The sequence below is a fragment of the Nymphalis io genome, chromosome 15 (assembly GCF_905147045.1).
Source record: "Nymphalis io chromosome 15, ilAglIoxx1.1, whole genome shotgun sequence".
Classification (NCBI taxonomy): domain Eukaryota; kingdom Metazoa; phylum Arthropoda; class Insecta; order Lepidoptera; family Nymphalidae; genus Nymphalis; species Nymphalis io.
The window spans coordinates 29,543-54,941 of record NC_065902.1 but is presented as its reverse complement, the minus strand read 5'-3'; the positions used below and the strand labels follow the sequence as shown (position 1 = coordinate 54,941).

Sequence of the window (25,399 nt, the reverse complement as noted above, 5' to 3'; positions counted from 1 at the left end):
CGCAATAAAATAAGACAGAATGGAAACACTGCGTGTCTAATGAGTTGACGATATTGCACTTGGTGTTTTGTCTTCGTGTGTATGAAACAGGCAGCTGTTACACAATAATAACGCAGACGAAACCGTTGGCGCACTCGTAGCTAGTACAGCGCAGTCGTTAGAAAACATCCTTAATTTTTAAAGCAATAGTTAATCTTATTTTTGGTTGGTAAGTAATCAAACTTTTTATTTTTTATTTTATTTTATTTATTTATTTTAAGGACCACTAGTAGCTACTACATGTTTTAATGACAAATGTAAAACAATTTAGTGAAAATAGCTAACATGTGAAGCTTTTTAAAGTAGCCACAACAATTACAATATTTGTTTTAAAAATACATTAACACATAATTATAGCAACATGAGTAGAAAGATTAAAAAAAAAAAAAAACTTTAGAGATTATAGAGATAAGATTTAAAAATGATTGTTGTGTTCACAAACGATATTTGACGAACCGGTTGGCGTTGTTGGTAGATACTTGCCTTTCACGCCGAAGGTTGTGGGTTCGATTCCCATCCAGGACAGACATTTGTGTGCATGAACATGTCTGTTTGTCTTGAGTCTGGGTGTAATTATCTATATAAGTATGTATTTACAAAAGAAAAGTAGTATATGTAGTATATCAGTTGTCTGGTTTAAATAGCACAAGCTTTGTACAAGCTTAATTTGGGATCAGATGGCCGTGTGTGAAAAATGTCTCAGGATATTATTATTATAAACATAAAAATGCTATTTTGAGAGCTTCTTGTATGTTATCGTAATTAAAATATATTAAAAACGATTCCATATACACATTATAGAAATCTTAAAATGAACTCTTAGCAGAAATTATTTAAACACGTTTATGTATATACAGTATCTTTTATTCAATATGCGGAACATTATTTCGAATTTGATACTCTCATAACCGAGTACAATATGTACTCATTTAATAATGTGGCTGCTCCGCGGTTAATTAGGTTAACAAGTGGCTGAATTTTGCATCGCTGAACTCCGCAGGCCGTGTTACGAGCCGCGGCTCGGGTCGACTGTCGTTGAGAATCGGTATAATATTTGAGCTTGATCCTTTGAACTACTCTTTGACTATTGTTAGCTTTAGGATGCGAACTTTAAGTGTCTGCATAATATTACTTTATTTAACTTTATACGTATTTATGTAAAAACATAAATATTGTATACGTATTTACTATTAATATAAGGAATACATACAAAATTACCACCTCTGTTACACGACTATACAAAGTTGATTAAAATTTATATAAACGCTTCAACAAGAAAATTTTATAAATCGAACAACTATTTCAATAGTTGGAAAAATTGCTTAGAAACGTGTGTGCTAACGGTTGCTAACAAACTACCGCGCGCAATGGGACTGCACCCGTAACAACCACCCACCCCCAGGCAGTCTCAAATAATACAATATTATTGTTAATATAAGTTGTCGTAAGAAAATATATAAAACCGCTGAGCTTTATTTCGTCGGTTGATCTCAAGGCGGAGGTATTTCTTTCCGATCAATAGATTTTTGAAAATCAGTAACTGAATGTAACGGAAATAAACCTGTGCTGAATAATGAACTTGAAGTTTAACGTTGTCGATATTTGGGCGAGTAAGTGGATAGTGTCCACTGATATATTAAACGTATACAGAACTCGCTGCCCTAACATAAAGAGCTATTTATCCCCGTGCTATTTTTTAATCAATGAGATAAAAACAGTCAATCAGTTTGGTAAGTGTATCTAAGGCTAAAGCTTCGTACAATACGCCCTTCATATTTTTATGCGTTTATTTCAATACTAGCTGTGTGCTTCAGTGGGAATGACCGTCGGGTCATTCCCACTGAAGCAACGTTCCTTCCAAGGGACTGACGCATAGTAATCGCGCATACCGTCCCAATCTGCCGACTTATAGCGCCAAACGCGACGTTTGCACACCGCTGATGGCGGCAGCTTGGCCTGTGGCACTTTGGTAGATATAGGTTTTTTTTATGAATCTGCACCAGACCTAACTGAAAACATCGTTCAGATAAACCTACATGTCTTCATAATTAAATAAGCGTGAAAGTAAAAATAAGTACACTGATGTGTAAGATAATGTGGTATATTATTTATATTAAGTATTAGTATATAATATATATATATAATATAAAGCGGTAGACGTAAGATGCAAGTTGTTAGTCAGTGTCGCTTATTGAAATAGTTTCTATGCGCTTGGCGCGTGGTGTGCGCTATAGACTCGTGCGGTTACACTCGGTGACAAATGCTGTGAAACCCGTTACGATTTCGTATCCATACCTAACATTTATTGATATTTATATTCAGAATTTCAGTGAAATTATACACATGCGGATTTCCTCGCAATGTTTTACTTCACCATCAAGCACGAGATGCATTATAAACACAAATTAAGCACATGAAAATTCAGTGGTGCCTGCCCGGGTTTGAACGAGCATCGGTTAATTCACGCGTTCTAACCACTGGGCCATCTCGGATTTTATAAAATAATTCAGTTACTTTATACAATAACTTCATTTAATAATTACACACCGTACCGTTCCTCGTGAACAACTCCATCCATTGGTGTAAAAATCCGTTCGGTTTTGGAGTTGATTGTTGTTGTACACAACAAGTAAGTCGACGCGGTTACCCTGAGCTCTGAGTTTGTAGAGTTAACTTTTCAATTTTCAAAAAATAGTTTAATTTCAAATTAATTTTATTAACATTCTGAATCACCCAGAAATATATCGTTACGAGGCGGTAAGGACTATATAGTGGAAAATTAAACTTCAAAAATTATTTCTTACTGAGCTACAAATATACTGAGCTTACACGACGTCTTCTATGTCCTCGATCGCGTTTAACAAATATTTTTCAGTGTTATCGTGATATTAATGTGCTTATATGTATGTTTTACCTTTGCGAGTCTGTCGTTAAACGATCGACGAAACAAGCAGGTCTAATGAGGGGCGTTCCACTGTTCGACTCCCTCGTCAGTGTCTCGAATATCAAAGCTTACACGTAAATATAAAGTTCAAAATCTAAATATATTATAATAATAATAAATGTCTCTAAGAACTTATAGACTTATATCGGGTTTTTTTGTACTTAAGGTAATTTATAATACATTACTTTAAATTTTAAATGAAATACTTAATATTTTCAACCTTACTGTCGTACTAGTATCCCGATGAGGCGTTTAGATTTAGGTAAAGGATAGAGGTGGTAGAAGAAGGTAGTATTAGGATACCGTCGGTACCGGACAAGGACATGCCGTCCTCGTGCCTGTCCCCACACTCGTTAACTCTCCAGCCATCGAAACTCATAAATATAAGTCATGATCTCTGGTGACAGAAAATCCAACGAGTGTGTAGCTACCACGAAGATTTGTAACACGAACTTGTAAGCGTGAAATTGAAACTTATTTAGGAAAAAATCTCAATCCCAGGTTCGTTGGCGATAATATACAGCAGAGAAACTTTTCAGATTGTTCTAAGAGACCCAATTGCACCACTCGAGTTAATGTGACCCAAGTGTCACATTAACTCGAGTATCAATATAATACGTATATCATTCTAAGATAGCATACATAAATTTGTTTTTTAAACTTGCTTTCTAAGCTACACAAACAATTTTCAAATCTCAAACATAATTTAATATCGTTACATTAAAATTTAAGTTTATTTATGCGAGCACATTATGCACATTATGCACATTCTAATTTTAAGAGACCACATTTGAATAAATAAATTTAGAATAAAGTATCGATGTAAAATATACCTTAAGTACATAAGAGCAGAAAGATAGAGCGTATGACGAGCGATCACTGGCCGTGAACACGTATCACATTTGTATGCATTACATTCTGTTCGAAGCAGAATGGAATATAGATTTAGTCCAGCTTGAAGCTGTCGCTGAAGCATGCCTGATGGTTTCTTCTCATACGCTTACATCTTAAAATATGGAACATTAAACATTTTATTCTCTTACCAATATCTGATTATATAACGAACGCTTTAGAAAAACATATTATTCCGCTCATAGTATAGTTTTACTTGTTTTTTTTAATATTTCCCTACTTGATATGTATTATATAACCGGTCAAATAAAAATAATTAAGAATTAACAAAAATCGGCTTACAATTGACAAAGTTATCTAAGAACATATGCAAAAAATACTTTATTTTAATTAAAAAATAAATAATGCCAAATAATTGATAGGCAAGTAAGTATACACGTGCTTTACTCTATACGGTCTAAACAACTTGTGACTGCATTATTTTGGGTAAGTTTTTCCACTCCGTTTAATCTCGAGACGAAGAAGTTCGTGTTGCAGCCGTTAATTTCACATCTGCTTAACTGTAATCATTTTCGTGCCAAATTCAGTTCGGGGAGGATTTCTCCGCAGGAGGAGGACCGCAGCAGCCATTACCGGAGCGACTCGTCCAGCGAAGCCAAATAAATACAACTCTATTTCCAAACAAACTGGAAAAAAGGCCTTAAGCTATACGCTATATTTGAAATCCAACTTTGTTATCATATATTTATACAATACTAGCTATGCCCGCGGTTTCCCCCGCGTATAACTTAAAAAAATCCCTAAGAGCAGACTTATAATATTTCAGTATATACAACATTTTTAGTTTTATTTTCGTAGGATATTAGTATTTATTCAAGATAATAAATACGTATGTATGTATGTATGAGTATTTTCAAACCCACAAAACTACCCGTTGTAATAATATGTCAGAACTATAAAAAACTGTCTATGTCTATTTTCAGTCTTATCTCGATATCTTTCATAAGAATTAATTACTACATTTTTGTGCCATGAACCTGCTCAGTTTATTGCACAAAAATGTAATCTAACTGAATTTGAATATAAATTCTAATTCATTAAATGATATACAAAATGTTATTATATTTATATATCATAGTCAGTAAGACAGAAGCGCTGTTTCGCCACCGGCTCTTGTGTTTATGTCATTTTAGAAACATAATCTAAAATTATTCCAAGTTCAATAAATAACTCAATAGGTTTAAAATAATATTATTTTCTTCAAAGCTGTTTAAACTCGGTCAAGCTACTTGACTTTTAATTTTATTTATTTTTGTACATTTATATATTAGGTTTTCAAAAACCTTAATAAAACTACTATAAAGATTTTTTTTTCTACGTAGTGCATTTCCTGTTAGTTTTCGAACTGGTTTCATTATTATACATTTTTTGTACGCATAGATGGGCAAAGAAAGTAGTAAAACGATAATATCATCAAAGCGCAGTAAACTAAGTTAAGTAATACAGTGTACGTTGCTCTTGGAAGATTGTAAACAATAAACGGCACTGAAATTTGTAATTTAAAATCCTTTCTTACTAATATAAAAATAAAATTTTAAAGAATACTTTAAAGCTTATAAATATAAAAGTCAAGACGTATGCGCATGCGCGAAGAGCTCGCGAAGCCAAAGCATCAGCCGATATTCTCGATTGTATTTTAAAGTAAATATTTGGACAACATCATAATAATTCAGGTTTACATTTAAAAATAATTTATACGTGTTCTGTTTTATAACCGACCGGGGACGGATCGGGGCAGCATTATTACCGATAAATAATTATATATCTGCCCAACTTCTTTTACAGCAGTTCATGGTTTTATTCCTTATTTATTAACATAATAAATTAAAGTTGTTTAAACATCGAATATTGTGAATTCGTTCTGGAAAATATTATGACAGGCACAATATCGTTCATAGTAACCAGATTTTGAATCACTCAGTGTACAGTACTAGCATAGTTCAGTACTTCTTATAAGATATTATCAACAACTAAATATATCCATAATAATTAATAATAATATCCTGACACAAAGACAAAGTATTTGATCTATGTCTGTTTGAAATGTGGCTTTAATCGAAAAACCACCTGTTGATGTTCTCACGAGCGAATCAGCGAGCAGTCTGTCCCGCCACGCGTCAAACTTGAACGTGTTCACGTGATCGACGTGATAGCTCCGATGTGAGCCTATTTAATTTAGCCGCGGTGTCGGCGGTGTCGGCGGTGTCGGCGGTGTCGGCGGTGTCGGCGGTGTCGGCGAGTGCTCGCATCGCGGACGAAGGTAAAAAAACCTAATTAAAATGGTTTCTAATCACACAAAAACTCACAGTACTACAGTATCGTCAGCAAGTCCCCGAGTTGTTTAAGATTTACGCACACTTACGCAAACATTTTGAATATATTTCATGTTAGGAGTTCGCAATATACATACATATCATAGTTACTATTTATTCAAGAATAGTTTCCATAACAAAGCTTCTAATTTATGGAAAAGCACAAGTGAAAAGGAGCCTTGCAGCACTTGGTTGGTGTTAACCAACAATTTTATCATTATTGCGACCACCAAATACACTCTATATTGATGTTAAATATACTGTTGAAAGGTGTATTGTGTGGCAGCTTAATCAAAGGCACAGGGACCGGGGAAAGTATCTACGACCCAATGGTTGACGGCGCATTAATGGTGGTTTATACTTCTAACAGTTCAGTATCTGTAAACAAAGGTGCCCACATACCACCAGGTAGCCTATTGGTAAAAACTTAGGGGATGTACGTTCACAAAAATATTAAAAAGGGATAGATAAAGGATAATTATTTAAATGAAAGTTGGAACTACCGCGTACATTTTTATATTATTTAGACTGGAGTTACATATTTTATTATTATATTTAGATGATAATATGATGAGAGATAAATCAATTATTATTAATTGTATTTGCAACAGGCATCCAATAAATAATTTACAAACAAAGGATGAGAGAGCTATTTTTAACCTACACAATATGACTATCATAAAGTTAATTAAAAAAAAATAACAGTATACAAATAATTTAGGTGATACAATGTCTGAAATATAATAATAATATATTTGAAACTTAGCCGTAGCTGCGCGACTAGCGTTGTTCGTGTTCGCGGGTCACAGTTCTCGGCTCTTGCCTCTCGCCTCTCGGGCGCTCAGTTGGCGCGAGGACGTCGACGAGCGAGCTGCGAGTGCCGAATGTGCGGCTGTAGTGTGAAACTGATTCTGAACCGACTTACTCGCGAGAGTATCGCGCCGCTCGCGTCTTAACGGTGACAGTGCTAGTTAAAGTGTTTTAAATTGAAAACAAGGCGACACCTTTATAATGATATTTGTGTAAACAAGATTTGAGGTTTGTACTGTCCACGTTGAGCTAAATGTTGAACTGGAAACGAAACTTGATAAACTACTACTAAAATCATAAAATCCAAGCGATAGAGTATCACCTGTATGTATATACATAATAGTATACAAAAAATATTTCTGTCTGTTAAATTTTAACCAGACTAAAAAATCTATCATTTTTAAAAGAATATTATATTGAATTCACAAAGTGCTTTATTTTTTCTTAAATTTTATTTGCGTGTTCAAACGAATAATTCTGTTTCAAATATTTTTGCCAGACATCCTTTTGTACAGGAAATACTACGAACGTTTTATACGTAAAATTCTAACAGCCAAATTGATTTTAAACATTATAGTTGTTTGAGATATATTATTATATATCAATTTTGATGTAAAATATCCATTGATGCGCCTTGCTGGTAAAATTAATTCGTATGCCTTAACGGCAAACGGCAGGACGCTTTGCCATTTATGCCGTCATGCCCTCTCCTTACACCGTTTTGTGTGCGTTCTGCGTATATTTATTTATATTTCTTATTATATATATATATATATATTAATATATATATTAATTTTAACGAAACTAATTTTAATTCTTTCAATAACCATCAATTACTATATTCTCCATAGGCCATAAAAAGCTTTTTCTTGTCATTTTCGAGATAAGGTAGGCTGTAAACATACCAAGTTGCTTTAAAATATATCAGAAGTCTCAGTCACGCACGCGACACAGGCCGACGGCGATAGGCGGAACGTGCTCTCAAAATATTTAACACGTTTGTTTTTTCTTGTGTACTGTTGACTGACAATATCGAATCTAAATGACTTTTGACAAAGTTGCACTATTGTACATCGTCGTCACCTCGCCACTGAAAGGGCGGAGGGTCCCTAGGTACTGAATCCCGAGTACTAAACATAAAAGTAATGTAATATAATAATTGGTTTTCCTATGTTAGTTACTTAGTAGGAGCTAAGTAACAGAGCAGGTGACACAGTCGGTGCTGACTATAAAATATTTTGTCAGCCCACGCGGTCACGATTAGTACAGTAACTATTTTTAATTTTTATTTGTATTTATTTAAGGCTCTAATGTAAATAAATATGAAAATTATTTATTTACCATTTTGAAATATAAAACGATTTCTTCTTATTCAATTCTTCGGTGCTTATTTACATGACTGCGTATATAGAATTCATTTCGATATATTATTAGATGCATTCTACTTTCAGCAAAGGCAAAACAAAACAGTAAAATTTAGATTATTTAGATTTATTTAATCATTCACAAACATTCGTTATAAGGACGCTGTTTCAAAACATGTCAAACCATTTTTGTATTATTTACGAAAGCTAATCACTTTTTTTTTTCACCGTTTTGCTAAATTTTACATTATTCTGTTAACTACAATTATACTGAATCACACCGCGTCCCGGTAGTGATGTGTCACTCACACATTTCATTCCATAGCTATCGCTTCTCCAGTACCACAGGTGCCTACGAGATTGTTCTGCGACCCTACTGCATCACGCGGTACCGCGGTAGGCGATCATCCTACAGCGGATGTCATGTGCGACGTACGCGTGTGCGCAAAGCGCACCTCAGATCACATCTGGAATTCATTACCTCTGCGAAGGTTACTTGACCGATCGTTTTCCAGTTTATCATTTCTCATTTGAAATGAAAATATGTTGGTACATAATTATATTTCAATAGTTGAGTAAACATTGTGGTCCAAGAATCGTTACAAAGAACAAATATTCATAATGCCATCTCACCCAGTGCGCCGCTAATTAGTTTATGATGTCCTGATGACCCATTTCGGCCACAGAGGCTAATCTCGATTTGCTATCAGACCAGGACATATTACATACAATGCACAAGTGTGCGCAAACAAAGATGCACTCTCTATTCCCTCACTCCCATCGTCCGCCTATAAAAACAGCTTAGGCGTTTTGGAACCAACAGCTTTATGTGCTTTCCGAGGCACAGGAGTGTACACACTTCCAACTTCTAGACTCCCGGCTGCCACTGAAAATCTTCCAAACAAAAACCCAATAAACTGTTATCGGTCCGACCTGGGTTTCGAGCCTCGTGATCCGTTGATTAATTGTTAACAGTGACGATTGTAAGCAAAGAGACCTCTCCTTGTACTACGTCTGTACACGAAAAGTAAAGCAGCGTGTTGCGTCGTGAGACGAGGACGGCTCCTAGGGCACTGACTTGCATATTATTATATAATCGCAAACTATGTATTACAATATTTATATTATAATCAAACAAATATATTTTAACGTAACAATGTTTTAAAGTACTTTTGTAAGTTAGCATCCATACATTTATTATTATGACAAAAAATATCTGATTTTGGTGTAGAAATATATTATAATTATACTTGTTTCTGTATACACGCGACTCGCGGGGGCGCTCGGCGATAAGCTATAAACGTGTCGTAACACAGCTACAGCGACACATTGCGCCTTCATGTGCTTTCAATCTTCAGCCCTGAGCCTCCGCTGAAAACGATTTAAATTCTTATAAAAAGCGTTTACATAATTGAAGCAGGTTGAACTCCTTACGTAAAATACATAAACATCTCAATACAATCACACTATAATATTTTACTAGCTGTGCCCGCGGTTTCACCCGCGTATAATTTAAAGAATTAACTCACTAAGAGCAGATTTATAATATTTCGGTATATACAATATTTTTAGTTTTATTTTCGTGGGATATTAGTATTTATTTGGATCTAGATAGGGCAACATACAATTACCCTCCCGATTTCAACGGAGTCCTAAGCCGAGGTCCGGCCTCACAGGAGGCACCCTTAGGACGTCCGACTCTCTTGAGCCCCTCGTGTGGCTCCCAACATCCGACTGAGTCCATCTCGAAAATTTTTTGAAAATGTCAAAACTATACAAAGTTCTAAAAACTGTCGATAATCTTATCTCGATATCTTTTATGAGAATTAATGGCATGTTTATAAAAACGACTTCGCAAATAATGCATTATTTTGGAACAAATTTGATAACCATAAAAAAGGTTATAGTGTGTTAACCTTAAAAGATAGAAATATGCTACTGCCGACTTTCTTTTTAACTTTTCAAGAGGAAAAATTCTGTCGTGCATGATAATTGTGTAATTTTAATCGTTTAAGCGGCGCACGCAACAGAAGCTCTCAAAAGGAATACATTTTCCCCGTTTTTGCAACATTTTTCATTGATGCTCCGCTCTTATTGGTCGTAACGTGATGTTATACTTTCTAGCTATAGCTTTCCTCGATAAATGGCCTACGGCTAGGGCTTATATGTTAACATCATATCGGTTGTCACGGGGTGCACGTGTGTACGGGGTTCGTTCCACCAAGACCGCTACATTAATTAAACTCATCATAAAGATTATAAAATTTACAACATTAAAATCAGGAGGTGGGCCGTTAGTATCTTGTCAATTAAGTTCACAATAATAAAATATTATAAGTGAGTTAGCTGTAGGTGAGTTGGCATCGGTTAAAATTAAGTGATAGATGGAAATACTAGATAAGCAGGATAGTGCAAACCCTGAACGCAGTGTCACAACGAGTGAGCAAATAAATAAAAGCAGTGTGAAGCAGCACCAGCAGCAACAGCAGGCCACTGGATAAGCAGCCTCTCCTCCACAAAACAGCAGAGCCTCCAACAGCTCCAAATCAGCAACAATTCCTCGGCTGAGCCCACGGACAATATTATATTACTTTGTAATGTAATATACAAAGTATATATAAAATTAAAGAAAAATAAACACTCCCTGTGAACAAAACAACTTGTTACCTATCTTGCATAAATACTAAGAAGGTCCTAAGTATGCCCTAGACACAGGTACAAAGAAAAGTAAGTTAATAAAACCAAGTAATAACCTAGACAATTTAGGTTATTAAAGTTAACATTTAAAGTGTCAGAATATAGAAAATTATTGCTTAATTAGCAATAAAATAATATTAGAAAGCAAGAACTATATTTAAATATACTAAGTATATATAAATGAAACAAAGCTTTTAAGCAATTCGAATCACATTAGGATTCGACCCAGGTCACCTAGTACATTGACAAAGTCTATGCTCAGTTTTTGAATAAATTATGAAGAAATTGATAAAAATAAATACTGAACCTGATAAAATAACTAAACAGTTATTTTATAGCATTTTTATGAAATAAATGTTCTACATGGTTGCTTAAATTGACTCATATATTTTCCATGTACAGACAGCGATCAGTTACAGATTTATTATATGTATAGATGTAATAATATGTTTATAAAACAAACGAGCAATAAATAAAAACAATCAGTATGGAGAGAGCATGAGAAAAAAAAGTGTATCAAAGTGCAATACAAGAAGCGCGTTTTGCTATTAAAATAGTCTCCGCTGCCGCAACACGGCCGTAACTCCCGTTTACGGGCAAGCTGTATACTCGTAGTTCAGTGTTCACGTAAGTTCCGTTCCGAACATGTCAAAACCATTTGTAACGGAATTACAATTGCTGGCGGTCGCGGCCGATTGGAATGATCGAATAATCGTGACTAATGCGTTCGTTGAGCTGCATTCGGTTTATGCATCTGATAAGGCCTCAGTCTCAACAACGTCGCACTGCATGGCGGTAAATCTCGGTATTCCTCGCAATATTTTAAATAATAAACTGAAATCTCAGTGTTTCTTTGTTCAGAAAATAAAATAGTATTTTTATTAAGATAAAGTAACGGCCAACAAGCGTCCCACTGGCAAAGGGGTCTCTTTTGAGGTTTAAGAAAAAGGTTTGAAACTATTTCTACTAAACTGTAGAGCAGTCACACCATAATTTAATAAAATGTATAACATATTAAAGAATTTAAGTACTGTTTCTAGTATTTGACAGTTTTTTATATATAAATAAACTTAGACGTTTGTCTCGACTAGCACCACTAGAGGCGTTATAACTAACTCACTTGCTTCGTTATGTTTCAACAACTATGTGGCGTTGTTTCTCAAAGTAAAACAGCTTTAATGACGATTGCAGCACGAGTCACGTGACAGCTCGTCACGTACATATACTAACTGACTCAGGTCTCAGGTACTAACGAACGCACATTGGTCGGACGAATCAACTCGAGACGGTTTTACATAATTATAATACCGTAACAGCCTGTGAATGTCCCACTGCTGGGCTAAAGGCCTCCTCTCCTCTTTCTGAGGAGAAGGTTTGGAGCTTATTCCACCACGCTGCTCCTCCAATGCGGGTTGGTGGAATACACATGTGGCAGAATTTCAGTGAAATTAGACACATGCAGGTTTCCTCACGATGTTTTCCTTCACCGTAAAGCACGAGATGAATTATAATCACAAATTATATAAATAATTATAATTGTTGCTTGTAATTAAAGATTTTTATATTTACAGTTTAAATTTTGTATTCTTTCTGGGGGACAATTTAATACGATTATGTTGACTGCGTCGGATTACGAACACGTCGTCGCTCGATGCCGAACGCAATACGCGATTAGTTTTAACAACAATATTTTTTATAGGAAACTTTATCGTCTAATGTAGATTTAATTTAATTTTGTAATATCACGAGTAATAGAGATATCAGTTTTGTACCAACGTTTATTAATAATAGTATTCATCAATTTTCGGAGGTAATAATGATGAAACAATTCGATGACCTCCAGCGGCTCACGTAGCCTCCATTATAACACACATTGTTTGAGTAATGCTCTTTTACATTAACGAAAAAGAACTAACTAAACTAACAATACTATATACAATTTTAATAATATTCTGATCATATAGAATACATTTTTAAACTTTATGGTAATACAAATTGTTATAATAGACAAACGTTAATTATAAGGAATAATTTTACAACTGAACTCACAAGGCCGGAATTATAAGCCATCGGGCCAATAAAAAGGTATGAGATTTTTTTTTGGTAAGAAATACTTAGAGAGGTAGTTAGAAATTAGCCGAGCGAGTCGCGTGCCGCAGTGACCGGAGCCCGGAGCACACGGCGCCGTAGGGCCGTCTCTATGTCGTTGCCTTTCACGCATTGCATATTTTTACAAATTGAAATATTACTACTGGAAAAAATGCACGATATAAAATACTTATTTCTATGAAATCGGGGAAGGAGGGTAGTATAAAGTTGTTCATCCTCGAACCGTAAAACCAATATTGTTGGTCATATTTATAGAAAATAAATTCATTACGAACAGTAAACTGTTCAATATTTTGCTTAAAGTTTTTGTGAGATTGTTATATGTATTTTGTAGTGTTAATTTTTAATGTGCCTATTAAATTAGTATTCTATTATTTCAGATCACTCATTACGCATATTTATCCCGCTTGGACATATACATTCGTGAAACACTCGTGAACATGCCAGTACGAAGGGCAAGTAAATGTTTAAATGACGCCAATCTAAATTAAGACTAAGCGGTGGCAGCTACGGCGCGCGGCGCCTGCACAACGGAACATTCGAGCGGAGCTGGTGTCGTTACACTAATTAATTCCAGTAAAAATATACATTCATACATAATGCATGTTTCTTACAAAAGTTGTCACAATTCACGCTTTAAACAATTTTAGTGGATTTTGCTTGTTTAGCTCCAACGACACAGTGCTACTTTAAATATTCACCTAACGCCGACTCGTATTTGAGTTTCGGCCAAACACGCAGGTGTGCTCGCGACGACGCTCGTGTGCTCCGGTTACTGTTTACATTAAAACGTTCTGTAACTTCTGTTGTCTACGATGTAGTCATTATTTTAGAATTGGATTTTCGTAATAAGTTTTAACACGACTGGTGGGCTAATATATTGTTCTTACTACTGTTCTTATAGTTACATGTTAGTTTTTGTGCCTCTGTGTTGATCCAGGTCCCAGAAGGTCATACCTTTATGTCAATTTTATTTACGACGGAGTCATTAATAAGGTAACATACAAAAAGACAGATTTGTCGAGAAGAATATTGAAGGCCGAGAGGCTGATGCCGTATATAAAAAAGTATTGAACGTACAATTGCTGTCGAACTACATATTATAGTGTTTCGATTAGTACTATAAGTTACAATATCTTGTAAGAAAATAAAATTTGTGATTCAAATTCCATTTTGTGATTCAAATTAATTAAAATAAAACGCACAACAGAAGCGGTGGACAATTCAAGCGTCGGGATTATAATTGAGACGTTTTAATTGTTCTACTCTATATTTGTAAATATTATAAATATTATTCTGTTTTTGATATTTAAAAATAAATTTGCTATTGCTGAACAACTTATAAGCCTGCGTTACTTTCGCCCAGCGCTGGTCGAAGATTTTGTGTCGACATGTTTACTTTTTATTACCACCGGGCGGATGTTTACCTTCCGCCGCCCATTGCCTGCTTTCAATAAACTGTAATTTGATCGATTTTCTGTACACATGTACTTCTAAAGAGATCATTTGGATGCAAGTTTTTATCAAAATATATACACATAAATCAACCACACAACCATCTACAATTACGACTAGTATATTTTTTAGTTACCTGTAAAATAAAAATAAAATAAACAGACTCATTCCATCAGGTCTCTCTTAAGCGATCGTAAGGACTCATTTTAGACGCAAAGAGAGCAGTCAGTTTTTGTAAACGTGGTACTACTGGTGGTAGGGCTTTGTGCAAGCTCGTCTGGGTAGGTACCACCCACTCATCAGATATTCTACCGCAAAACAGCAATACTTGATTTACATTTCATACATGATTATTGTGTTCCGGTTTGAAGGGTGAGTGAGCCAGTGTCATTCAGGCACAAGGGACATAACATCTTAGTTCCCAAGGTTGTTGGCGCATTGGTGATGTAAGCGATGGTTGACATTTCTTACAATGCCAATGTCTAAGGGCGTTTGGTGACCACTTACCATCAGGTGGCGCATATGCTCGTCCGCCTTCCAATTCTATAAAAAAAAACGTACCTCCGTCTCAGCTTGAGTGCCACAGATTCCATTTTTTTTTTAATATAATTAGAAACAAATATTTATTATTTTAATAGACAATTTTAAGCTCTACAGAGGCGCTATAATCGTTTAACCAACGTGAACCGTATATAACGGACTTTTACCTGAGGCTAACAAATTGTTGCGACAGAGTTGCCAACGTAGGTCTCTGTTCTTTATAGCGATTTACGACCGGCTTAATTGTCGGGACGCAGTCCGCGGCTTTTTCATACTTTATTAAGTAAACTCATCGCGGTCATAGTGCTGGGTGCAGACAATTTAATTTACTCAATAATGTATAAATTTTAATGTATGTTTGCTGGTAAATTTAATGTAATCTTGGAAAATCAGCGTCAATGGTTGCTCTAAGCACTGTATTTTGTAATAAACTTTCGCAGAACCGTAACAGACTTCGACAATATTATTATCGTAGCAATATTTTAATAACCTTTTACCCAGCTTTTTGCAGCAGGCTGCGCTTTAAAAGCGCTACTGTCTAATTTCTAGCGACTCGTCTCGTCCTAGAAGCTACTCGTCATTGTGAACGTCGGTTAGGTGTATCTACAGGTTTGGTGAGTCATTCCTCGCAGCAGAACAGACGATCGTAGCGTTATGTATCTTAATTGTGATTTCCTAGAGCATCAATAGGCAATACGTATTCAAAAAATAATGCGCCGGATGGGTTAGCGGGTCTTAGCAGTCAGGTGGACATAGTAAACGGGAAATTCACCAAGTAGATAGGCAGCAAACCGCGCGTCGCCCGGCTCTTTGGAGTCTATTCCTTTGACGCTTTTGCGGCGTTATTATAAGGAATGAAATAAGTTACACTTGTAGTACAGGAATATTTTACCTGTAACGACATTAAGCCATGTATGTACATAGATAAGTACTACATACATACACAAACAAAGAAACGTTATTTTTTTATTCAAAAATAGATTTGCTGATGAAAGCTTGATCGATGTGAAAATAATTACTAAAAGCAAGACTTTAATTAATTATAAAATCCTAAACATGTTCGCTAGTAAACAAGCTTGTTCAGTTATAAACCGCTGTTGTATTAGGAGGTAATGTTTATTTCACTGTTTACGTTTCTTTTATTATTTTTGTTAACATAAACCATTTTCTTTTTGTAATTGAGTATCTGTTACTTTACAAAATTAATATTATAATTGTGAAATGCAATCTTTTTAAATAATTAAGAAAGTGTTGCAGATACAAATATGCATTAAAGTAATTAATTATAAGAAGCGTATTGTGTCTCGTCACAAAATATTTCATGCTCCTTGCGTAAAATCTCATATTGGTAAACAACCCTTAGTACGATTGTGTAATAAATATAACAATATCGTTAAATCAATTCCGGGCATTGACATTTTTTGTGACTCTCCCTCAATCTTTAGAAATAAGTTACTTAATTATTATAAAATGCATGATTACTTTTAATTAATAATTTTTAATTATGATTTCGCCGATTGATTTTTTATTATAATGACATTATTTGTTATTTAATTTTGACATTTTTAAAAATTACTGATGATTTTTTGTTACTTTTAATTTCAATTTGATTAGATGAATCTGGAAGTGCTATGTACACTTGTAATTGACATGCATATTAGATATACTATTATTGTTTTATAAATTAATCTTTTCAATGATTTACATGTATGTTGTAAGTGTATAGCACACTAAATAAATAAATAAAAAGAATAAAGAAATTAAACTTTATTACACAGCACCACACCACACACAACTCGCAAACGCTCATGCGTCCCCGTTCTTCCCTTACGTGAGAGATTAACATGCCAATGAATTCGTAAAGTCATTTCTTTGGGAAGTACGAACCTTCGTGTTATAACATAATTATATTATTATATGTGTTACTACCCGTATTTTATTTTAATATAAACTGACAAATGAAAAAGAACAAAAGAAATATATATATTACATACTTTTTTTTTAACGCTGAAAAACGCATTACGCGTTTCGCCCACGGGAACAGTGGAGGGGTATGTGGGACTCGCCGGTGTCCAAGGCGCCGAGTGCGCCCCGAACATCGGGATACCCACTAAAAAACCAGCGGTACCCTTTCCGTCTCAACGAGGAGCGCCAGCTGGCCCGCCTATGCAGGCCTCCATTCTCTAGGGAGGGTTCCCAGGGTACTGTGAACCCCCCCCTAGACCCGGCGGCGCCTATTATAGCGGGGGAAGAAGGTGCGCCTAGCGCCTTTTTCTTCTCCCCGGTCTTTTCCGGCATCGGATCGGGTCTGCAGCGGCATATTCTTCCCGCGCCCGCTCCGTAGCCTCCTTCTGTGACATCACACTATCGCAGAAGGAGACCATCTCCAACCAGCACCCCTCGCTTCCGAGCATCGCGTCGATGATGCTCGGCAAGGAGAGATCTCCTCCAACAACCGCCACCAGGGAGTGCCTTTGGGGCCCCAACGCGGCACACTCCGTCAGGGTGTGATGCGCCTTGTGCGAATGGCGCACCACACTCGTGGCAGGAGGGTGACACCTCCCACCGTACTATCTCTTGCAGATACTTACCGAAACAGCCATGTCCGGTAAGCACCTGCGTCAGCCTGAACGAGAGCGTGCCTCTTTTCCTTTTGACTCAGCGACTCAAGAGGCGGTACGTCCCCAACGTACCGCCTCTACTGTCGCCAGGCCCGCCGTGGGGGACCCCAGGTCCTCCTCCCATCGGGTGATCAGGGCCTGTTGGGCTAGAGCCCTGATCCGCCCAACCTCCGCTGACCCTGAACGGTTGCCGCGTTCCGTCGCCTCGGCCCGGAAGCGGTACACCTCTGCGAGAACCTCCACCTGGAGTTCCCAGGGCGGGTCGCCCGCGAGGAGGGTCGCCGCTGTCCAGGACACCGTACGATATCCCCTGATCGCCCTCACCGCTATGACCTTCTGCGGCTTCCGCAGGAGGGCCCGGTTTTGTGCGGTGAGTGCGTCCACCCATATCGGGGCACCGTACAGTGCCATCGACCTCACTACACCGGCATAGAGGCGCCGGCATAGCGATCCCGGTCCTCCCACGTTGAGTAGGAAGCGGCCTAAGGCGGCGGCGGCATTGACGAGCTTCGGGCCGAGTTGCACGAAATGCTGCCCGAATCTCCATCGCCCGTCCAGGATCACGGCCAGGCGGGCCGCCTCCCGAAAGTTCTGCTCCGTCGCGGTGATGAGGGTGTCGTCTGCGTAACACAACACCCCATACCGGGAAGGACGGGGGCTCTTAAGAGCCAATCGAAGCCGACGTTCCACAGAATTGGGCCGAGAACCGACCCCTGTGGAACGCCGCAGCCTACCCGACGCCGGACCAACTTGCCGTCGCCCCCCGCCCGACGACCTCTCGGTCCTGGAGGTACGCCTCCAACAGCCTCCTCAGACAGTTCGGCACCCCATGGTATTGGAGTGCCTCCCTGATCGTCTCGAACTGTTAAAGGCATTTGTCACGTCTAGCGACACCGCCAGGACTACTTTCCCCTGGGCCACCGCTTCCATGGTCCGAGTCTTCAGGGTGTTCAAGACGTCGACAGTCGAACGACCCGCCCTGAACTCAAACTGAGCCTCTGAGAGACCCAGACCGACCTCGTCGAGGTGTTGAACGAGACGGGCTGCCCTGTCCCTCTAGGTCCGTGTCGAGGCCGTTGCGCCTGCGACAGCGGACATAAGCCCTCCGAGCTCGGCTGCACATTACCCGAAGCTCGGATATTTCCGGTGACCACCAGTACACATGCCGATGAACTCTGCGCCGAGTCCTTGGCATGGCCGCATCGCATATCTCTTTGAAGGCACTGCGCATGCGGCCCGCCAGCTCTTCCACGCTGGCACCCTTCTCCCGTCCCGCGGAACCCCACTGCTGCACGATGGCGGCTTCCTTGACCAGTTCACGGTCTAACTGGCCAAGGGACCACCTCGGCAGTCTGGTCGACACCCTCTGGGGTTCCGCCTGCGAGAGGTGGAGATCTCAAATCGGATATAGCGATGATCTGACAGAGTCTCCACCTCCTCCTCTACTCTCCAATTCGACACTCTGCGTGCTACCACGGGGGTGGCAAACGAGACGTCCACCACGGACCCCCCGTTGTGGCGCACGCAAGTGTGAACTTGCCCCTTGTTGAGAAGGGACAGGCTGGAGCGTAGCGCCCACACTTGGACGGCCCTCCCTCGCGGATTCGTGGCGGGGTTGCCCCAGGCACGCGACCTCGCGTTTAAGTCGCCGAGATATATATTACATACTTGCAATTCAGTTAAAATTTTAACTTAATGACTTAGTTTTGTCAAACGGGCACACTGTATACTTCAAATTTTTTAAATTTTTGATGATACAATGGTTAAAATCCACACACCACAACCATAAGATGATCACATGACATGACACATCCCACGCACATAATATTATGTTTTGACCAAATTTATTAATCTTGAGCATCCAAAAAGAATGAAAATTTAAACAGGTTTTTGATTCATAAAAAAATCACAAAATCTACCTCTAAATTATGGTATTACATTACATTTTTATACACAATTTAGTAAAAAATAATGGCAGAAAACAAACATTTATAGAAAAAAAAAATAAACAACAATGAATACACAACAACAACATAATAAAAATTTTTTTTTTAATTGTTACTTATTTTATCGAATATACTTTTGTCAAATATTTCCCGATTTTGAAGAAGTGCAATTGATTATGAAATTCATACACGACATACGATTGAATCTGACGCGACAGTTTGAGTTGATGTTGAGGCCGCGAAGTTCGATGCATGTATGTTGGGACGAGGTTCGATTCTATAATCAAATATCGCAAGATTACCGTCTTATAGTTGCAAAAGAATAAATAACTGTTTAAATTTGTTAGGAATCAGGACATATAGATAGTGCATGTGTATTGTATATGTCGTAGGTATGCATTTATTGTATAAAAATACTAACTACTACGTTCGTCGCCGGTTCTTCTCGGTAGAAACCAGGTGGCGATTCAAAATTGTTTAATGTGGTCTTCTTATTTTAGTAAGATGATGATGTTAATATACTTTTTACAGGTGTGAGATGTAAATTGGTACACAGCAAAACGAAGGAGCGCGTCGGCGCACAGAGCAGCATGGACGATCTGGAACGAATAGCGCGCGACCGCGCCGCCTGCGACGCCAAGAACAACGAGACCGCGCCGCCCGACGGTAACGCACTTGCCATTTGAGTCGAATCTACTGGGAATCACTTTGTTTTATGTTCAATCGCTAGAACTTATAGTTCTAAATCGATTGTAGATTGTGTCGATAGTTCTGCTCAGATCGTACGTATTTTTATCCAAATGATTTCGACATTGACTTTGTATATAATTATTTGAATATACTTTCCACAGGTATTTACTGCGAGGGAACGTTCGACACATGGCTGTGCTGGCCGCACACTCCCGCTGACACAATAACATATGCGCCCTGTCCTGACTTCGTTCCCGGGTTTAGTACTGACTGTAAGCCTACTTATTTAAAATTATATCATCTTATAATGTTTTACATAAGTAAAATGCATTTTTATTGTTACAGTATTTGCTCACAAAGAATGTACTGCAAACGGTACTTGGTGGCAGCACCCGTTGTCTGGACAGCCGTGGTCGAACTACACCACGTGCGTCAAACCAGAAGACGTACGTACACTGAGAAATTGCTCTCACTACGTTTCGTTCAAACTACTCCACCTTACTTCCTCTTCCTCGCAGGACGTTAGTGACATCATCGTCGTGTACGAGTCGGGGTACAGCGTGTCGCTCGTAGCGCTGCTGCTGTCCTTGGGAATACTTTCATATTTCAAGTAAGATTTTGTAGAAAATTATGTGCTATAATATGTGTTTCAATAAACTATTGAGCATAGTATTCCAATCAATAGATTTGGAGAATATTGCTATACGGTAGCAATATGAATTCATGGAATTCCAAGCTATATAGATTTTATTGGACGATGTTTTATTTTCGTTTCTTTTTTAAATGTATGATATTGTACCTATTGTTTGTTTCCTTAATACAAGCTAACACCAGTCACCAGTCGCGACGCGCGTGACGTCATGTCATAACTTTTAGAATTATTTACACTTTTACTTCAAGGTTTGAGTGTTTCAAATGCCAATGGCGTCTTAAAATAAAATATTTTTGAATAAATGTTTATCTCAGTTATAGAGCATGTCTGTCATGTTTCTAGTATATTTCAGGAGTCTTCGGTGCGCGCGTATCACGGTGCATATGAACCTTTTTGCATCTTTTGCACTCAACAACGCTCTTTGGCTAGTTTGGTACAGAGTGGTCGTTCGCTCGCCGGTCACTGTGAGAGAATCCCCGGTGTGGTGTCAAGTACTCAACGCAACCTTGCAGTATGCGCTGCTGACTAACTACACGTGGATGCTGTGCGAGGGGCTGTACCTGCACACCGTACTTGTCAGTGCGTTCGTGTCGGAGAGACGCCTGGTTCGCGCGCTGCTGGTGGCGGGCTGGATGCTGCCCGTACCTTCGGCCATCATCAACGCTGTGCGACGCGGCATCGCCAACGAACCATTCTGTTGGGCCGACGATGGAGCGCCTCGCCTCGAGCTAGCTATTCTCGTTTGCGTCGCCGTTCTTCTTAACCTGGCCTTCCTTTGCAACATTGTCAGAGTTTTATGCACCAAACTCCGCGCGGGGGGCGGAGCAGGCGTGGCGAGACCTTCTGCTACGGTATTGCATGCTCTTCGTGCTACTTGCTTGTTGGCACCGCTTCTCGGACTCCAATATTTACTGACGCCCTTCCGACCGCCTCGGACGGCCAGTTGGTGGATGTTCTACGAGTATGTATCGGCGTTGACGACCTCGCTGCAAGGGTTGTGCGTGGCCATTCTCTACTGCTTCTGCAACGGAGAGGTGCTTGCGCAGCTTCGACGTCGCTGGCGAGTGCTCACTTTCCGTCCGAGAGCTAATTCCACAACGAATACCACGGTTTCGGTCAGTAAAATCCGTTCCTTCAATTTATTGCATTTATTATTTACTCATTGAAATAAAGCGAGATGGCCCAGTAAAAAGTCGAGATGGCCTAGTGGTATGAACGCATGAATCTTAACCGATAATCGTGGATTCAAACCCGGGAAAGCACCACTGAATTTTCATGAGCTTAATTTGTGATGTAATCACAATTCATCTCGCGCCGTTGAGGTGAAGAAAAACATCGTGAGGAAACCTGCATGTGTCTGTATGTGTCTAATTTCACTGAAATTTTGCCACATGTGTATTCCACTAACCCGCAATGGAGCAGCGCGGTGGAATAAGCTCCATACCTTTTCCTCAAAAAGGGAGAGGAGGCCTTAGCCCAGCAGTGGGACATTCACAGGCTGTTACTGTTCTGTACTGTTGCTTGAGCTCATATAACTTTGAAGAATCTTTACTCATCATCAGTCAATCATCACATAGTGTGTTTGGGTACTGTTCCGAATAACGATGGAGCCAGGGTTTTTTTTAGTATGGACTGCTTCAACTGGTTGACGATTCATATTGATTCCATAAGTTACGGGATTTTGATCATAGTTTAATTACAATCCGTGTATTAAACGTTTCAGTTCGTACGGTCTGCCGCCGCAGGCGCCGGCGAGGAGAAGGTGTGACTGGCGGCGGCGGGCGGCGCGGGCGGAGGGGGCGGAGAGGGCGCGGGCGCGGGGGACGAGGCGGACGCGGCGCGCGGCCGGCGCATTCGCTTCGAGTGCGTCGACAGCGACGACGACGCGCCGCCGCACACGCGCCTGCTGTGAGTTGCGCGCCGCCCGCCGCCCGCCGTCCGCCGTCGGACAAGGGCTTGACTGTAAAATATTTCTCATCGGTCTAAAATTAAGTCAATACGAGTATTACATTAGTAGTACATTCCACTCCTACTTGAGAAAGCTTGAAAACAACATAATATTTAATAATTTATTAATATAACACATACAATTTTTACATAATTGTATGAAGCACAAAATTTAAAATTTCGTATAGCTTTATAATTAATGGTTATTGTCAGCCTAATATCCAAATGTTAAATTATGCTTATTCGAAATATAACGTTTCAAATATTATTTAATACAATACGTTTAGCCCTAGCGGTCTAATTCAAATGTGTTCAATTGAAAAAAAAACAATGATTATTATTAGTTTATTAAAGTAAAAACCATATGAATACGTAAACTTTTGTTTAAACTTGTAAAGTACGGATTGAAATGGACTACACGGTATTGTTATTCGCTGCAGAGTGCAGTGTGTTTGTGTGTGACGACATACCAGCAACGAACAGACAAGTAGTGATGGTTATAACTGACGAACGTTTATATGATATAACACGTGAATAGTGATGTGACTAGCTAAACGTACATAGATCGTAATGTGTGTATTCAGTTAAGTACTCGTGGACAGGCGGGGAAGTGTTATTGGATCCTCCTATAGGTTTAATATGTGTTCACTATTCGAGGAATAATCTCTTTAATGTAGCCTGATCGTGAGGTGTCGATGTGAGTGTTTATAGAAGAAGAAATACAATTAACGCCGTAAGGTACTGGTACACTTGGTTTGTTGTTAATGATATATCACATGTGTGTATATAAAAAAGGAAAGTATTATATAACAGAGATGTATTATCACTCTACTCGTAAGACTGTACATACGTGCTGTATATACATACTTACACATTTGTGTAAAGACTATCGCGATATATTAAGTATTACTTACAACAAGGTTTGTTAACCGGACCCCACCGCAGAATAAAGCAGTAGTGTATATTTGTTATAACATACCTTACATGTATATACATTTAAAGAGCAGTTTAGTATATTACAATTTATTTAGGATACAATTAACGACTACTTTTAATTAATTGAAATTTTGCTTGAACATCGACGCAACATTAGATTAAAAATATATTTTAACCAGTTCGTGAGTGCGTAGGTTTGTGTCGATGGAGTTACTAGTAATTTCCTGTTTTATTATTGTCTTGTTACACTGACTTACAGATTTGTCAATCTATGTATACGTATATAAATTAAAAAATGATAATTCCTTACCCCTATTTGAAAATGTGTTCTTAATCTCTTCATGACTCTTTAGAATTAGTATTATCCCTTTTATTAATTTTGATATTAAAACTACAGAACGTATTCGTTTAAATTTCTACATTTATTTGCCTTTATAATTTGAATACTCCACCTCGTGATATGTTTTCTGCGAGATAAATATAAATTTCGTAAAGTTTGTCATTTTGTTAAAGTCTAAACAATCATTATTATGAGTAATATTGTTTAGATTTTTTCAATTATCAAATTGAAAACTGTAAAACCATTATAATAACGTATACACGAGTACTTGTCGCTGCGAGTGTAGACTCGACCAACAATGTGTATCTAGTTATATCTATTGTAAATAAAACATGTAAATATATTTTTAATATATACGTATGAAAAATTAAATTGCTTTGTTTTCTGCTCTGAATTCCTTCCTTATTTTACAATTGGATAAAAATACTCATGTATGTTACTGCGAATTTTATTATGGAAAGTCGAGAACTGAAGTAAGTGTTTATAACGCAACCTTAGACAAAAACCTTTAAAAAACAAATCGTATAAATTTATAAGACCAAGTATTTACACATTACATACATATGATTCGAGTGTTTACTATTAAACCCTAAGGCCGGTACCCTAGCGCGGAACGCAGTAACGACTGAACTACCCATCAGCCATGCATCCTCTCGCGCTGCGTCGCCACTTGGGATTCGGGGTAATTTTTTATAGAGATTTTCTTCCTCACGGTCCGGCAATTAAGGCAAGACCCTCGGTCCCATACGAGGCCGTGAGACATGTCCATGACACCTCAATGCATGGGATTACGATTTGAAGGACGGTGGCATCGCCTACTCGGCGGCAGGATTAGAAGTGCACACCGAGCCCGTCCTTGCCTCCATAACCGCGTCTTAAGACACCCTCCTGGTTGCCTGGACCGCTCACATAGTCTACTCTGTTGGTCAGAGAGGTACCAGGAGCGGTCCGAGTGGCATGCAATCCCTTAGTCGCCTCTTACGACACCCACGGGAAGAGATGGAAGAGTACTATTCTAATCCCGGCACTCCACAGGGAATGTGCTCATGACCTATGACAACTCGACAGTGCTAATGTTGTTTTAA

The 25,399-nt window shown here is 38.5% G+C and overlaps 1 protein-coding gene across 7 annotated transcripts in view; it reads left to right on the top strand.

Moving 5' to 3' along the window:
* LOC126773709 (calcitonin gene-related peptide type 1 receptor) overlaps window positions 1-22,941 on the top strand; it is a 134,033-nt gene extending 111,092 nt beyond the window's left edge. For 2 of the 7 annotated variants that reach the window (XM_050494796.1, XM_050494795.1), the window contains exons 3-7: window positions 20,281-20,415; window positions 20,601-20,711; window positions 20,785-21,049; window positions 21,444-22,206; window positions 22,815-22,941. In XM_050494796.1, the coding sequence (XP_050350753.1) occupies window positions 20,340-20,415; window positions 20,601-20,711; window positions 20,785-21,049; window positions 21,444-22,206; window positions 22,815-22,859 (1,260 nt within the window). In that variant the 5' untranslated portion in view covers window positions 20,281-20,339 and the 3' untranslated portion in view covers window positions 22,860-22,941. The other 5 variants (XM_050494798.1, XM_050494794.1, XM_050494792.1 and 2 more) reach the window with 5 other exon arrangements.
* The last annotated feature ends 2,458 nt before the right edge of the window (window positions 22,942-25,399 follow it).